This window comes from Synchiropus splendidus, chromosome 1, assembly GCF_027744825.2.
Source record: "Synchiropus splendidus isolate RoL2022-P1 chromosome 1, RoL_Sspl_1.0, whole genome shotgun sequence".
NCBI classification, from domain to species: Eukaryota; Metazoa; Chordata; class Actinopteri; order Syngnathiformes; family Callionymidae; genus Synchiropus; species Synchiropus splendidus.
The window spans coordinates 62,472,730-62,489,088 of record NC_071334.1 but is presented as its reverse complement, the minus strand read 5'-3'; the positions used below and the strand labels follow the sequence as shown (position 1 = coordinate 62,489,088).

Here is a 16,359-nt window from a genome sequence, read left to right as displayed (position 1 = left end):
AAACCTCACTGTTTCTTAGGACGATACCGTCGATCGGCCAGTTGGTGGCACTGTGTAACCGCGCTCAGCACAAAAAAAACCAACCATCTCCCAGATTCAGTTGTACACTCACTCTGTCTGACATGGTGTCATAGTCCCGCGAGGCCAGGGACTCCAAGGACCCTCTGTAGTGGTTCACTCCCGGCCGGGTGGTCTCCCACCGAGACAGCCTGGAGTTGCTCTCCCCCTGAGACCCACCGCCACCTGGACCATCTGCATCTTTGGCACTCAGGCCGTTTGTCTTCAGGTCGTTGTTGAGAAACAGCTGATACTTTGGGTTCTGTGCGGGGATCACTCTCGAAGTGAGGGGCTCCTCCTCAGACAGGCTGTCCGGCTGCTTGTTTGAATCACTTTCAGATTCCTGGAGCAGAGAGACTTTTGTTAGACCTTCAGCGGACTAACCTGACTGGATCAGACGGTGCGAGAGAAGATGGGACACACGACACCACAGTGCTGAGCCACGAAACAAAAAGTGACGACAGATGGAAGAGAAGTGTCCAGAGAAATGATTTTCCTTCACTCCAACAAATCAGAAACATGTTCGCACGTCATCACTTGCCTCCATGAAACCACATCTTCAACAAAGCCTAGTCATATACAGCTGTGGGAAGACCGTAGACGTTTAGGGCAAATAAGTAATACACCAGCATGTGATCAAGATCAAAGTCTTTCTCAGACACACCTTAAACATGATCTTGTTCCCTTCAAACAACCGGGATTGCAGGCTGAATACAGTGAGTAGTGCTACTGTACTGACACTTTGGACATGTTGCATCCTAAAAGGGTCAAACCAACACTGTCTTGGCGCTGATATAAATCGGCATCAGTGTTGCTCATTTGACAGCAAACACAACACTGCAGCAGATTATGATACTGAATGTCAGTCAACGATTACAGCATCACATTTGATCTTGAACACTGATTTGTTTTGATTCATCGGGAGGCAGATCATTTTTCTAACCGTAGGCTAAGTCAATTCAACACCAACCCACAAATGACAGCATCCGACATGACAGAATTAGCCCGGTGAACTTCAGCTTACACTTGCTCCTTGTACATTGTAGATATACTTGGGAATCGTAATAGAATAGAGTCATTTCTATGCTTCCCTCAGAGGACCACACGCCGACAGTGATTCAACATGAGATCATTTCATGCAACACACAAAAGCAGGATGCTGCTCGACACAGAGACACGAGAGAGACGAGGTCTGACAGAAGGTCATGCAGAGGAATCTCCTCCTTCACACTCCTTCACACTCCTTCATGCTCTCATGCAGTTTGATTTCTTCATGCAGTCAAACGTTTGATTGGTTTTCGATTTCTTTTCGCTGCTTACCGATCCAACGTCAGAGTCCACCTTTGACCGTTGGCCAGCGGCAGAACTTTGTGTTTTGTTGCTCGCCGCTGAAGCCTGCTGTCCACCGCTGCCCTCTACTGCACAACTAGTCCTTACAGCTACATGACTACCCCTAACACCTGACCTCTGGAGGGCCGGGGTCACCATGACGCTGGGAACGGAACTCTGGTCTTGGCTCGTCTGCTTAATCTGAACTAACATTGTCTTTGAAGACTTTGGGGACTCGACAGACTCCACGGAAAAATAACTTCCTGCTCCAGAAGCCAGGCTCTGAGGGGATTCTGGCCCAGAGAATTTATCAATCAGGTCTTTAACACTGCTGGATCGATAGAGGTTCGAGCCGTATGAGAGGCCCACAGGCCTCCTCCTACGCTGGGCCTCATCCTCCTTGGTGTTCTGGTGAAGACTATAGGACGATTGAGATGACTCAGTCGTGTGCTGAAAAAGGTGAAGACAATAACATCTGACAAAATGTAAGCACTCAACACTGGTCTCCTCCACCACCTTGATAAATTAAGCAGTGCTTTTGTCCCATATAAACTGTACAGCAGCAGAAGCTCTGCCTTTTTGAAACGACAATCCAACAGGACAGACTTGTGCAAAGTGTGGCCAACAGTCCTCCTGGCCCTTTACCTGTATTCATCTGGCAGTCATCAGGTCAGCGTGAAAGTGACCATGGAGAAATGGCTCCTTTCTCATAACAGTTCTCATGATAATACAAACCCATTTTGTATTTCTCTTTTTTAGTATTTATCACCCACAACTTACACAGTACAGTTCCAACCATCTTTCATGAGAGTTCATACCTTAGAGGTGCCCTTCCATTCTTCCCTTACTCTTTCCTCTTTTTTAACAACCTCTTATTTTCTTATAGATACAAGTTTGGCTAATGGCTACCTCACCAGATAAACACTAAAATAAAAAAATGAAATTATATCAATTCACATTGGTTTGAAATATCTCACATTAGATGTGTCTACTCAACATAGAAAATATTACTCAACAATGAGCTGTATTAAGGCTATAAACAGCATAATAAGACAATATTAATTCTTGACATTTAGAATTTTGCATTATGTTTTGTCCTTGCATATTAAAAATTGAACACTGATTGACCTTGTTAATTGTAGCTTTTCGAGGTAATCGCCTGACATTCTTTTTTTCTGTCTGGATCTGCGGATGTGAAAATGGTCTCCAGCAGAGGTGAAACTCATTAGAAAGTGCAATGGGCCTTTTCTGACAAATATATTTTTGATTAAAGCCCAAATGAAACTGTTTTTCTTCGGTCTGAAACAACAGTCAACAGTCAGTGTGTGTGTGTGTGCGTGTGTGTGCGTGTGTGTGTGTCAGGCATAAATCCCTCTTGAGAAATGGCAACATCTGCTCACTCATCTGAAACATAACCCCCCAACCCCAAAGTCTCTCACACAAATTATAAATAATTCCATAAAAACAGGAACTCCGAGTTCCACTTCATTTTCAAATTGGAATAATATGAAGATTTGGAAACTGGCATTTCAGTTGTTTACTAATCAGCCTCTTGACTAAATCCAACTTTAATTAACAATAATAAGACTGATGCCACTCAAAAAAATGAGGTGGCGGGAGTCCAGGGGTTTAACTTCCTGGGTTCTGGTCCAAAGCAGCGAGTGGCCTTAATCCAGGGACTCGCCTGGCTGCCTCCCCTGGGGACGGAGAGTCCAGGATGGGAGAGTGGTCCAGGCCTGGGAGAACAGAGGGGGGGACGGGTGTCTGGGGGGGTTTAGAGCCCTGCTAATCACCGTGGTATTAACATGTTTACAGGCTGTGCTGGGATTAGCTGAGCGCTCCCATCATTTTAATGTCATTTCTCTTTTAAATTTAAACACTGACCACGTCCGACACGGCAGGACAGTAGACCCCTGTATGTGCACATTGCATATGCACAGACCATATTTCATCTTATTTGATACAGTTCCAAAGCCTCCGTCCCATTTCTTCAACAAGACGTCTAATGTCCTCCGAGAGTGTCGGAGCCCACATTTACGACACTGGTGACCTCTATTGGATGAAAGTCAAACTGACTGGTTTCAGGGACGAATCCATCTTCACTGCCACATTCCATCGATCTGATTTTCAGTAACTGAATTCTGAAAAGAGTAGAATGAGTTCAGGAAGCAGAACAGGACTGTGGAGCAGAAATGGCCTTCAACACGGCTGGATCGATGACGCCTACTTCCTGAAACTCTTAAATGTTTATCTCTTTCACTTTACTTCAGTTGAGTTCACTTATGAAAGCTTCAGCTGATCCAGTACATGACGGGACTTGAAGTATGAATGGATGGGGTGCTGCCCATCAAGCCATCAATAATGCACGTTGTGAAATTATGTCATGGCTACTGATGATAACATAAAGACACAATTTGTCGTCCTGACTGAAGGCTGCCTGAATTGACCATATAATGAACTGAAAGGATTCATATCTGGACAAAACAAAGGCAGCTACCGTGATGATCTTCTGAGGATCACGACGAGGACGCCACACAAAGATCCCCCAGCACTCATACATGAACACGATCCACACAGGCAGACACAGAACTTCCCTGAGGCCACTCTACATGACAGACATATGGCGCAGCACACAGCACAATGGATCTGACCCAAATAGACAGCAAATCAAGGAAGTTTGTGGGTTGTAGTTGCAGCCTGATCATGTCTAATTCTATTTTAAATTCAATGAAGGAAATTATTATTCCTTTCACAAGGGAAAACTGCTTCTTTACAGAGTTATGATCTGAAAAAAGGCTACATGGGCTGGATTCAGTTGGGTTAATAGGAGTCCCTCCACCCACCATAAACACACAGAGATAATTCTATGAAATGATTTGGAGCTGAACACAGAGACAACATCTATTTAGTATACATCTAAGCATAACTCCACCGTGGTAACTGGACGGGTACAGTGGCCAACACAAGACGCACACTGACAGAGCACCCCAAACTGACCAGTGGACAAAGGAGCTGCCTTTAGTTTATTATTACAAACCACAAAATACAGATGCGATCTGCCCATCCAACGGCCCACCCCTTTTATGGGCCATCAGGCTCCTACTATACCTTTGAGTAACGTCAGCGCACACCAACATGTGACACTGGAGGAGGAAGTAAGTTGTTCACCTTTAGGGTTAGGTGTACATTTAAGTGGAGTGTCTTCTAATAACGTGTCAAACATTTGGTGCAATACAATGAATGATCCGTGGACTTGAATGACATTATTGGCAAATGACAAGTATAGGACATATGTATTTTGTCATTTAAATAAAGTTATGGACTGAGAGGAAAAAAAATGGTAGCACTTCTAATGAAGCTGGGATGCATTATTAGTACATTCATGAGACATCCTTTTGTCACTAATAGGCTTTATTGATTGACAACTCTTCCTGAAGTACTATAAAGTGCACCATTTGAGAGAATAATGTGATTTGTAATAAGCTTATATGGTTAGGTTATGGTTATGGTTAGAGGTTCTCTAAATATAAATACTAGCCTGGGCTTATTATACTTCATCACTTCAACACTTCACCTTTTCATCGATTGAAATACACAATTATTAACATAACATCTTCTACATTGCCTTGTGATGTGTGATGAATGTTCAAAAACACATTAAAGATGAGAGCTTAAAATAGTCATACCACAGTGAGCTGCTAAACATTTTTGTTGAGTAAAAAGTGTTTTGAGCAAAAGAATCGGCCTCCAACATTGTGTGCCCCAGCCTGCTGTACCACCTGGTCAGCCTCATGAAAAGCCATATGAATGTGTGACGTGGACTGTACTATGAAAAGCAAAGGTCATTCAGTGGACTTATGACATCCGTATCAGATAACAAGGGACCTCAAGTGGATGTGTTGCTGGTATCTCGAGGCCCGATTAAAGAGAATTCTACATGTTCATACGTCAACATTGTCACTTTGCTTCTATAAATGGGCAAACATAATGAGTAGAAGCCAAAAACCTCAACAATTAGCCGTCTCTGTACTGCGCTGCTGCGTTGCGCGATAATGTGTAGGGGAGCCGCCGCACGCTGGCAGACGGCCTGTCGCCTTGTTTGTGTTGAAGCTTCTGCAGTTAAACTGTGATGACACTTTGACAGCTTCCCTGTTCTAATAACACTCCAAACCTTCACCATCTCCTGTCACTGCTGGATCGCTCTATTATGCTTTTTTAGGGAAAAGATACGCCGCATGTTTGTGTGTGCGCGTGTTGGTGTTTGTGAGAAAGAGAGAGAGCCAGATGAGCAGGCAGATGTTTCCTCTGTATCTAATCCAACTGTCTGAGAAAGACTGACAACAGCTGGACCAATGCCAGACACATGCACACACAAAACACTCACACACGCTAGCGAACGCTAGCGCACACACTCGACTGTGTTCTACTTCAAAGGAGGGGACGGTTTTCACTAACAACATTCAGGTTTAGATCCACATTTAATCAATACCACAAGACACAAAGGCAAGTCATGAAATCATTTTGGTGGATCATCTTCAGCTAATAATGACTGAAGTGGAACAAAGACCACAGTCCCATTTCCACTCACGCTGGACTCTCCATGCTCAGACATGAGTGATCCTTGCTCATGAAATTATCCCCTACAGTATACAGTATGCACTTCCCTTTCTGAGTAAAAGGTGAGTGAAATTGTACCATTGTGTTTCCCTGTTCGGTCTGGTTTTTTCCCTGCATGCCGGGGGCCCTGGGGCAGGTGTGGACGTCTTCTCTTGCTTGTGTCCTGTGGATAAAAAAAAGACACTTGCTGTAACTACGTCACGTCTCAATCCAACTCACCATCATCTCACCTGCTGAGGAGCTCGGTCAGTGCCTGTGTTGCTTCCTGGTACTGCTGCAGGTCCTGGGTCAGTAGGTTACTGAGCTCGCTCACAGCTTTCTCCTGGAAGAGCAGCTGCTGAGACTGATCCAAAAGGTTTGTGATGCAGGTCTGAAGCCCACGAAAAGCACAGAGTTGGACCTGTACATGATGCAGGCGACAGGTCTGAGATAAGTTATGAGCAACACCAGGTGACAAAATGAGACAAGGATGAAGAGGAAGATCACATACAAAAGCAGCTGAAAAAACGAACATACTTTTCCATGACCAGAGCTTAATTGAGAGGATGCAGTGACAACAGAAAATATTAAATGTAATATAATGTCATATAACACAAGCCGTGTCTGAATGTGGTCCCTTAAAACTCTATGCAACCTCTTAGTCAATGCTTAAACAACAGTAAATAGTAGTGTTCCATCATCAGCCAAACATGTCATTATCCAAAGCAACTGAAATTACTTCCTGTGGTCACTTACAGCTGATTCCTGCAGGCTGGTGCGTCTGACAAGTTCTTCTTCGATTCTTTCTTTCTTTTTCTCAAGGCGTAACAGTTCAACGGTCACACGCTGGCGCCGACCCGTAATCTGCAAAAGTCTGTCAACACAAACAAGGATGTAAACTTCCACGCTATGCAACAACACAATCCAGGTCCAAAGGAAGTTCATTTTGTTCAGGCAACGAAACTCAGCATCAAAAAACAGCCACCTGCAGCTCATCATCCTGACATTCTGCTGCGGTAGGTATGACTCTCACCTCCTGTGACCTGAAAACGCCCTTCCCACCAGCACTGTTTTCATACGAACCACGTTCTGCCAGAAGCAAATCATGTGACAGTCACAACATCAAAAATCTATTTACCCAGCTAACGCATGGCAGGACTCGAACAAGGTGAGTGCACTACCACAGGCTCAGGAACCTGCTCTTCACAATACAACAAGGTCTGATGCGTTGATCCAGACTGACTCAGGGGTTTTGCCCTGTACTGTATAGAGCCACAACACATTCTCCCTTTAAAAGCTACAGCAGCAAGCAGCTTACACCATTATCCGAAGAACCTCAATAAAAGTTTCCCACCAAAGCCACCAGTATCTCCCACTGAACCAAGATCCTGTCATCACAAAGATATGTAAAACACATGAGCGACAAAGAAGGTGGTAATAAGTCAAACTGCATTCAGAGTGAACAAGCTGTTAGCTAATATGCAATTCTAAATCAACCCACTGGGAGTCGCTGCACCTCTTCCTCACGCGCCAATGTAGTTGTACTGAATAACAATAATAATAATAATAATAACAGCAACACAAAGCTCAGAACATACAGCATATATTTTGCCCAGGATGCATTCTTTGTGATAGACCCGAGATGGAAGACTCCAAAGCAGCGTTTTCAAGTTTGGAGTACAATGAATATATGTTAATGACATCTATCACCTTTTTCATTACGTTTGTTTAAACATCTGGTGATGGATTTTATTCAGATAATTCCTCACCTCTCAGTCACACATGTTCAGCGCAGTAGCTACATTTCTCACATTATGGTGGACCGTGGGGGGCCGGGGGTGTGTATTATTAATGTCTTCAAGTTCAGCTGATGTATATATAAAGTAGCAGTGAAGGACCGAGTGTTTTTAAAGTAATCAATGTAGTTGGGAAAGTTGATGTTTTCTCGGCAGTGAACTGGACCATGTGAGGTGGTGGACTGAAGCCAAAGTGGCAATGGTTGTCATGAAGTATTCCCTGAATACACAGGTCTTAGTTGGTGATTTCTGTGCAGCAACTTCCTGATGCACTTCCTTTATGCAGAAACACTTAGGGACACTTTAATGTGTCTTAGCCTGAGATTAAAATGACTGTTTAATAGTCAGTGGTCACAAAGCACAATTTTAAATTTAGGACTGATGGGATACTTCCAAAATGGTTGGATATGAAATGTGTCATCATCACATTGTGACTTTGAGCATTATTAATTGAGCACTTTATGAGCCATATTTAGTTTTCAAATAAATATAAAAATGATCCTGTGGGGGAGGAGCAAACTGTGCAGTAGCAATGTTAACAAAACTATGAGATACAAGATCTCCACACAATTTTTGTGTTCAATCTCACTCCTACACCACATTGCCAAGAAGATATGATATGCAATGAAAGATAGGCATCTCACACACACACACACACACATTTGTTTTACTATCTCAGTGAGGACTCTCATTAACATTAACATAATGCATTCCCCAGCTATCTAAAACAAAAGGCTGAACTTAACCTTTGCTCTGAACCAAACCAAAACCCAATTATAATAATGGAGCTATTTTGTAGTTTTAACCCTCAGAATGAGACTTAACAGAGTGAGGACCGGCCAAAATGTCCTCACTCTGTGGATTAAAAACTCGTACAGGTTCTCACAAAGATAGAAGCACAAGGACACACACACAGCCAGCTGTCAGAAAGTGTGAAAAAGACTGATTACACAAATGTATGTGACAAAAAGATTCCACTCAGTAATTGCAGGTGAAGAATTGTGTGGGTGTTATTTTATATTTATCTCACCATTAATGTATCACGGCAGCGGCTGGTTGCTGTATCTTCCACACAAGCCTGTGGTAATTGTGGGCTCATACTAGTGTCTAAAATTCTAATTCGATTTGAAATACTAAGTACGTAATTATGTTCTTGTAGTTTATTCTGGATCAAGAACAAATAAAAGTAAATTGCAACTTGCGTTCTATATGATCTGTTACCTGACAGCCGGTGTAGACATTTATGGCCTAATAATAGGGCATAACAGACTTAAGCAGTACCATCTGAAGGGCTATAAATGCCAACATACAGCTATATTCTTCGCTCCTGTGTTTTAAGAGCCATCGGACAGTTACTTCTGTGAGGAATTTGGCTTGACTATAATTTCAGACTGCTGCCAAGGGTTTTTCTCTTTCATCTCCACTTTCAACTACCGTTAATTTTGTTTTGTCAAGTTGAAAGAGAGAGTTTGACATCTGCCAGTTGATCTATGATGCGATATATTGCCGTCAGCCATCCAGCCAGGTACGGTCGTGTCACAACACTGATAACTGGATTTCAATCTCATCGTGGGCCAACAGGTTTCTTCTCTTGTCTGGAGTGGAAGCGTGTCAAGCTCAGTGTTGTCGTTTCAGTTGAATTGGTGTTTCATAATGCCTCGTAACAGGAGGGTATATAAATGGTAGTATGAAAACACTTAACGTGTGCTTTCATGTTCATTGACCATGTGATGCAACCATTAGCTTAACAGTTGAACCTGTTTAAGCAAATCAGTTGTTTCACTTGCTTCATGCCTCTTGAAATATTAAGCAACTTATTTGGTCGCACACAAATTGCAGGGAAATGTCAATCATGCTTGTGTTGACTTGACCGTGGGTGTTTCAATTTCATTTGTAAATAAAACAAAAGACGCTTCTCTTTGTGACTGACAGGAAAAAAGAGAAAGGCAGGGCAACTGTTCCAAGTCAGCATGACTTCAACTCTTTCCCTGCCTTCATTTGTGCCGTCTTCACCACATAAGCCGCTCTGAAAGAAACAAAATAAAAGCGGCGTCTTGTCCTTACAAGCCCTGCGAGGATGTGGAGTGGAGGAGCTGAGATGGAGAGAAGTTTCTATTAACAAGCGTTGATCAAAGCGGTGACATCAGCGTTGGCGAGGGGCCCAGCAGAGATGATGAGAAACGGGGAGATTACCTGGAATATTGTCAGTGGCGTGTGTGTTCTGGCACACCTTGGAGTCTGCTATGTTTTATCTTGTAGGATAAATAACAGTTAAAATGGCTTGTCGAGGCAGAGGGAGGGAAAAGCAAAGGCAAAAACCCACAACTTCCACTCTCTGATGCTTGTGGCAAAAAGTCTAGAAAGGTCTTTTACACATCATGGAGGTCAACATTATTTTTTCCTTAAGCAAATGTATAAATAAAATATTGTATAAAGTAGTTTTTAGTGAATCACAATTACAGTTTGTCATGGGGGTACACTGAGTAAAACAGTATTTGGAATCATGCACCAGAGGAACCCATTCCACGGCCTGAAGTGTCAACTAGGGACTGTCTTCAAGAGACTTTGTGGCTTACACTGAAGCCTTCTGGGTGGCTTATTGTTATATCGTTGGGCTGGACATTTCCAACTGTGTCTTTCCTTTTTCACAATAACTTTTTCCCCCCTTTTTTTTTTTAATAAATCAAGAACACACCAATCACAATATTGACACAAATTAAGAATGAAACTTAGCTTCTTGTTTTGCTCGCTACTTTAGCTTCAGTGTATTGAGTCAGTATTTCTCAATGAGCATCGAGTGGCTTAGCTCACACACCAACTTGCAACTAAGTCAGCGTGTGCAAGACAAACAAATCAGAGTGTCAGTGTTGGACACCTTACACTTCAGATCATTGCCGCTACTTCTCCGTGATGGATGAAGTGTCACTACATCCACGCTCTTGCAGGCCATCATGCAGAGAAATGACTGAGTCTTAAACAAAGCATTCCTTCTTTATCGCCAGTGAACCTGAATGATTGTAGCTACTCTGGCATTCGACCAAATTGGGTGCCTCATTTCAAGCAGCAACAGTGTGATGTAACATGTCCAAATCAACCTGTTTCAGCTGACATCATGTGAGTTACTAAAGCATTCTCTCAACATATGCAACTCAATCAGGTGCCCTTCGCCGCAATATGACCCTCAGATGTTTCCACTTATTTCCTCTTAGCATCTTGTCCAGGTTGCAACCAGCAGCAAGACTAATGCCTCTGCCAACTGATTCCAACTTTCTTATATGGCAGAGGAATCTGGAGATATATTATTTCTTTATAAGTGTGAGTGTATATTGCAACACTTTAAAAGATATAGTACTGTCAAAGTTAGCCAGAAACGCCACGGATCCGGTTCAGTGGGACAGGTGGGATTCACCATGGCAACACATCATACAAAGAGCCGAATTCAAGAAAGAATGATGAGTCAATGCAAAAGAAAAAAGTTTCTTCCAAAGCGTTTGAGTGCCCCCAACAGATGCCACCTGCTAGCAACTAAGGCTGAAATATTGGACTATAAAATATATTATAGCATTATTAAATGACATTCAACATTTCAGAGGATGTTGAACTTGAAGATGTCCGATGATATGTGTTGTTCAGTGACCAAGATACACATGGCTATCATACATCATTTGGATGAATGCATTTTATTGGATACAGTGCATCATCTTTTTCTTGTCCTACTCTATATTTAATAATAATTTATTCATAAAAAAATTATAAATCACCTGGCTGGCAAACTAATTTCTTTGAAATCACATAGGTCTATCAATAGTTATGTGTTTGACTAATCTAATACACAGGCTGATGACAAACAGATTGAATCTTTTGAAGAAAAATTAACTTTTTTTTCTGTTATTATTTTGAAATCTATCGACAGCCCTATTTTTTTTTTTATAATAATGCAGATTACTGGGTGGATTAATTAATGCACACACTTGACACTTGACCTTTCTCCCAAAAAATGCAGTTTTACCCCGACACTATTTTCATCTGTAAACTCATTTATAACCCAGTTAAATGCCCTCTGGTCTAATCTAACTGGTGTAATCCAACACAAATATGCACACGCCTGCACAAACACTCATCTATAGGCGTGAGTCTGCATGTGACAGGCATGTTTGTCATGTTGTCAGCATGAGGAACTGTTGTGAGACTGTGGGAAACCTCCAAGGTATCTCAGTTAACCCCACATGTCTCACCTGTTCAAACAGAGGTTCATTATGTTTCATAGATTTCACCCACCAAATCTATAATTAAAATATATACATGGCTGTATTCCACTTCACCATCTCGCTAGTTTTCATTCGACTTACTGTGTATGAATACTGCTGAGTTCCTCCTCAGTCTTCCTTTGCAGCTGCAGGAGGTGAAAGGTCAGTCCTTCACTGAGGACGGCAAAGCTCAGCGGAATGGCCTGGAACATACAGTTTCATGTAAGATATAAAATTGGGATATGAGAGAGGATTGTCTGTGACCCAGGAAAAATATTAAAAGCTTCACAAATGTGCCCCTGATGTTTGCAGAATGAAGCCGGTTCAGACTCAGACATGTGATTTTGAGCCTCCAGAAAAATGAGGGAACATGCAACAGAAATTGTGTGTATAGACATAAGGAAAGTCCTGCAGTCACAGCAATAGCTGTCTTTTCTAATGCCTCGCAGTTGTACCTGTACATACTGTACAGAGAACTGAATTCTTCAACGTCAACTCTTTAGAGGAGCTGACATTCCAATATGGCTGCTCAGCATTCTGACTGGCTCTTTGGCTACTTGTGCTCTGTCAGGGTCAGAGAGTGTTTTATTTTGCATAGCATACAGCAGTCTCAGTGGTTAGCAATTTGCCTTAAGAAGATCACTTCACTTCACAACTTCAAAACCTAAATTATTGATACTTATTGACACCAGCATCTACATAACCACACCCTCAACCCTATAAGGTGCAGTATTGTAGTAATATGTACTTTAATTTAAAACATTAATGGATGAGGATTTAGATTAGAGTCTGAGTATGGGGACTATGGGTTGTGAGTTTCTCTATTGAGGGCCGGAGGGGGAGTTGTGTCCGGATCCTTGGGTGCAAGTCCGATGTGTTTCCAGTGGGGGTTGGTCAGGTGAGGTGGTTTGGGCATCTCATGAGGATGCCCACTGGACACCTCCCTTTGGAGGTGTTTCGGGCACAGCTAGCTGGGAGGAGACTGAGGGACCCAGGACCAGGTGGAGGGATTTTATCTCTTCACTGGCCCCAGTCAGAGCTGGTGTATGTTGCCCGGGAGCAGGGCGCAACTTTCTGAAGCTGTTGCCCCTGCGACCCGGCAACGGATAAGTGTACATGGATGGATGGATTTAGATTTATCATAGCACCACACACAAAAACTTACAAACTAAATGATGACCTTAAATAACAGTACAAGCTGAACAAGCAAAACACAATGTCTGAGAAATGTGTCTGGCAGACATCCAGCAACTTTCTGAAGGGAATGCAGTGGAGCCACTTGTGTGCAGCATCGTTGTACAGTACAATAGACAACACATGGACATATTCTTCAGGTCTACTGACATCCAATTCCTTTGAAGATTAAATATAGTTGGTATGAAAATACTACACCTGATCATTGTAATATAAAATAGACAATAAAGGAACAAACATGAGTTGACCTCATTGCTGCATGGCTGACAATGACAATCAACCAAATCCTAAAATCACCATAAAAGAGAAAAATGAGAGAAAAAGAAGGTAAGAAATTAAAAGTCAGGTCGGGAAAATACAGGTGGAATAATGAGATATATTAGGAGTCAACAACAAGCCTGGTAGTATGTGAAAGCTGCAGTTGCAATTGATTTTTTGGTGTCATGGATTAATCATTTTTTATCATCTAAAATGACATGGTCCTCTCAGTGATCTGCCAAAATAACCCTCTACATATTACATTAAGGAGAAACAATTGAATTGGGTGGCTGCAGACGGAGTCAAAGAGAGTCTGAGGACAATCAAGAGAATGTCAGTGAAAGTATTCTGTCTGTAGAGACACAATGAAACACCAGTTATGATTGACAGAGCAAAGGAGTATTTTGAACACAACTACAACCATCACTAGGAAAATGTTCTTAACAGAAGGTGTCATGTTTCCTGCTCAGCTGCTGGGAAACTCACCCAGCAGGAACTCTGCCTCATTCTACATAACTAACCGACAAAATGTCAGCCCGACTGATCCTGAATGCCATTCACCATTTTAACACACATTTCAAGGACTCAAACAGGTTGCTGTCGTCTACCTGTTGCTCCTCAGTGAACAGCAGGAACTGGATCTTCTCTTCTATCAGTTGGAGTAGTTCCTTTGGCGACGCACTGACGTCTTGCTTCAGCAGGAACGCTGGAGACTGAAGAGAAAAATAAAAGAAAAACAAGATTAGTGAAGCGTCAAATAAGTCTAATCTCTTAGAGTAGAGGATGAAAATCTAAACGGTGACATAGTTCAAGCACTTAGTATATAATTTTTACATTTCGTCCAAAATAAGTTGAAAAATATTTCATAAAAAAGCCTGACAAAATAACCTTTGAATAACCAGAAAACAAATGTGATTGAATGTATTGCAAAGAATATTAATTAATTTAAAAAATAAAATGAAAGAGACTGATTAAATTGCTACTCAAATTGAATGCAGATTTTTGAAAAACAATTCCACATCCCCCAATAATTTTCATAATCAATAAATTAGCTACATGTAACCAGACCCAATAGTTTTTGATCCGGACTAGAGATGATTAAAAAAGTACAGAAAACAGCAGAAGAATGGTCTGTACTTCGAGTTACAGTCAACGCTGTCAATAATTAATGACTTCAGAGAAAATATATTTAGACAAACACAAAAATTGAAAAAAGAAAAGAAGCATTTTTGGAGGTTTAAAATGGAGGTTTGGATATTTGGCGCTGAAGAGCAAGGCAGAAGCTGTTCCAGAGCGATAAATCAGTCTAGTTTGCGAGCACTTCAGATGCAGACATTTTCTCCTTAAAGTTCCAATAGGACAAAATTGTCCACAAGACAGTAATTGGTATAAACCAAATTGTATTTGCAGTTCACTCATTTATCCAGGAGCGTTTGTTGTGCCGGAGACTGTGAAATTGGCACTAAGGAACCGCCAGCTACGTCACCCAATACAGGTGGTTGCAAACAGTGCATGCGTTTATCAACGTGTTGCTTATATGCAAACAAGCCACATTTGATAATATCTTTCATGGATGTCGCTATTTTGTTTCCCAACTTTGATAACTAGAACTCGCATCATTCTCACACATGAAGTGCTGTTTCAGATCCAGACACTGAGTTATACCGAATGAGACGGTGCTATTAAACTTTTAAAACTTTTACTATTAAAACTATTAAAAGTTGGGTGGAATTTGAATTCCATGGGTAAATGAGTGCTGTCCAAATGTCTCTAATGCTGCAGAGTAAAGAATGGAGATGATGAAACGTTTCCTCCCACCTTCACTGCAACAACATCAAATTATTCAAAGAAGGAAGTGGCCATTTGCATCAGGAGACAAAAATCAAACTGCTGGATGAACGCTGGGTAATGAATTCCCCTCTCAGAATGTGAGCCCAAGCATCATAACATGAGTGGGCTGGGTGTCCATGACACACGCAGTCTGTGTTGTCTCATTAAAAGCAATCAAAACAAGTCCATTGTGTTTTAATCCCCCTGAGAAAGACGGCTCGTACCAACCGGAGCGTCTCCATGTCTCAAAGACGATGGAGGAAGGATGAAAACAAAGTTCAGTGGACCCAACAAACCTGTCTTTGTTCAAAGAAGAATGTGGGATGATTTCATACTCTGGCTGTTACTGACAGAGACTTTACAAGCCAGGTATCATGTCTGGTTGGTTTTTCTCATTTGTCTTATCAATAGAGCCATGCAGACAGAAACAAAGCAGCAGTTCAAGCAGCTCTTGTCTGAAGGAGTGAAACTTAAATCCAACTTCAACAAATAACACCGCCAATTTATTTTCATGTTTTCAATTGTAAGGGGAAACAAAAGGGACAAAAAGAGAGTCTTGAGAGTCTTGACCACTACCAGTGTGATGCGTCAGGTGACTGTTTTCATCTTTAAATTTAAATAAATGTTAAAATTGAAAGCAAATCAGTTCTGTGTGTCATCAAAACAGGTGGACCTAACTACATGCCACCAAAACATTTTGTTTTAATAACAAAAGAGAGTGAAACTACTCCCTAGGGTTGATAGTTGCCTTGTCTGAAGCATCAGTTTGTACCAAAAACGTGCAAGAGTCAAGACCTGTTGAGAGTTTACTGACCCAGGCAATGCTATTGCACATGAACAGGAGAGGCAGAAGCAGTGCAAACGTTGCATTGCAGAGACTGTTTTCAAATTAAGGTATCGCGCATGTAGTAGTCACCTGAATGTAACTACAGTTCTACGAATGTGTGACGGTTCCACAAACTAACAAGAGACAGACGAACTGCTCTGTAAATCGTGTTTGATTTGACACAGTACACAAAAACAACCCAACACGTCTATTCACCCTAGGATTG

General features: G+C 41.8%; 1 protein-coding gene across 1 annotated transcript in view; it reads right to left on the bottom strand.

The window, feature by feature from the left end:
- Positions 1-16,359, bottom strand: part of LOC128766920 (cingulin-like protein 1) — a 37,885-nt gene that overhangs the window by 6,432 nt on the left and 15,094 nt on the right. The window contains exons 3-8 of the mRNA XM_053878543.1: positions 14,086-14,190; positions 12,128-12,228; positions 6,739-6,856; positions 6,234-6,403; positions 6,082-6,166; positions 113-400 (exon numbers count right to left, since the gene is read on the bottom strand). Of these exons, the coding sequence (XP_053734518.1) occupies positions 113-400; positions 6,082-6,166; positions 6,234-6,403; positions 6,739-6,856; positions 12,128-12,228; positions 14,086-14,190 (867 nt within the window). The remainder of the gene's footprint in view (positions 1-112; positions 401-6,081; positions 6,167-6,233; positions 6,404-6,738; positions 6,857-12,127; positions 12,229-14,085; positions 14,191-16,359) is intronic.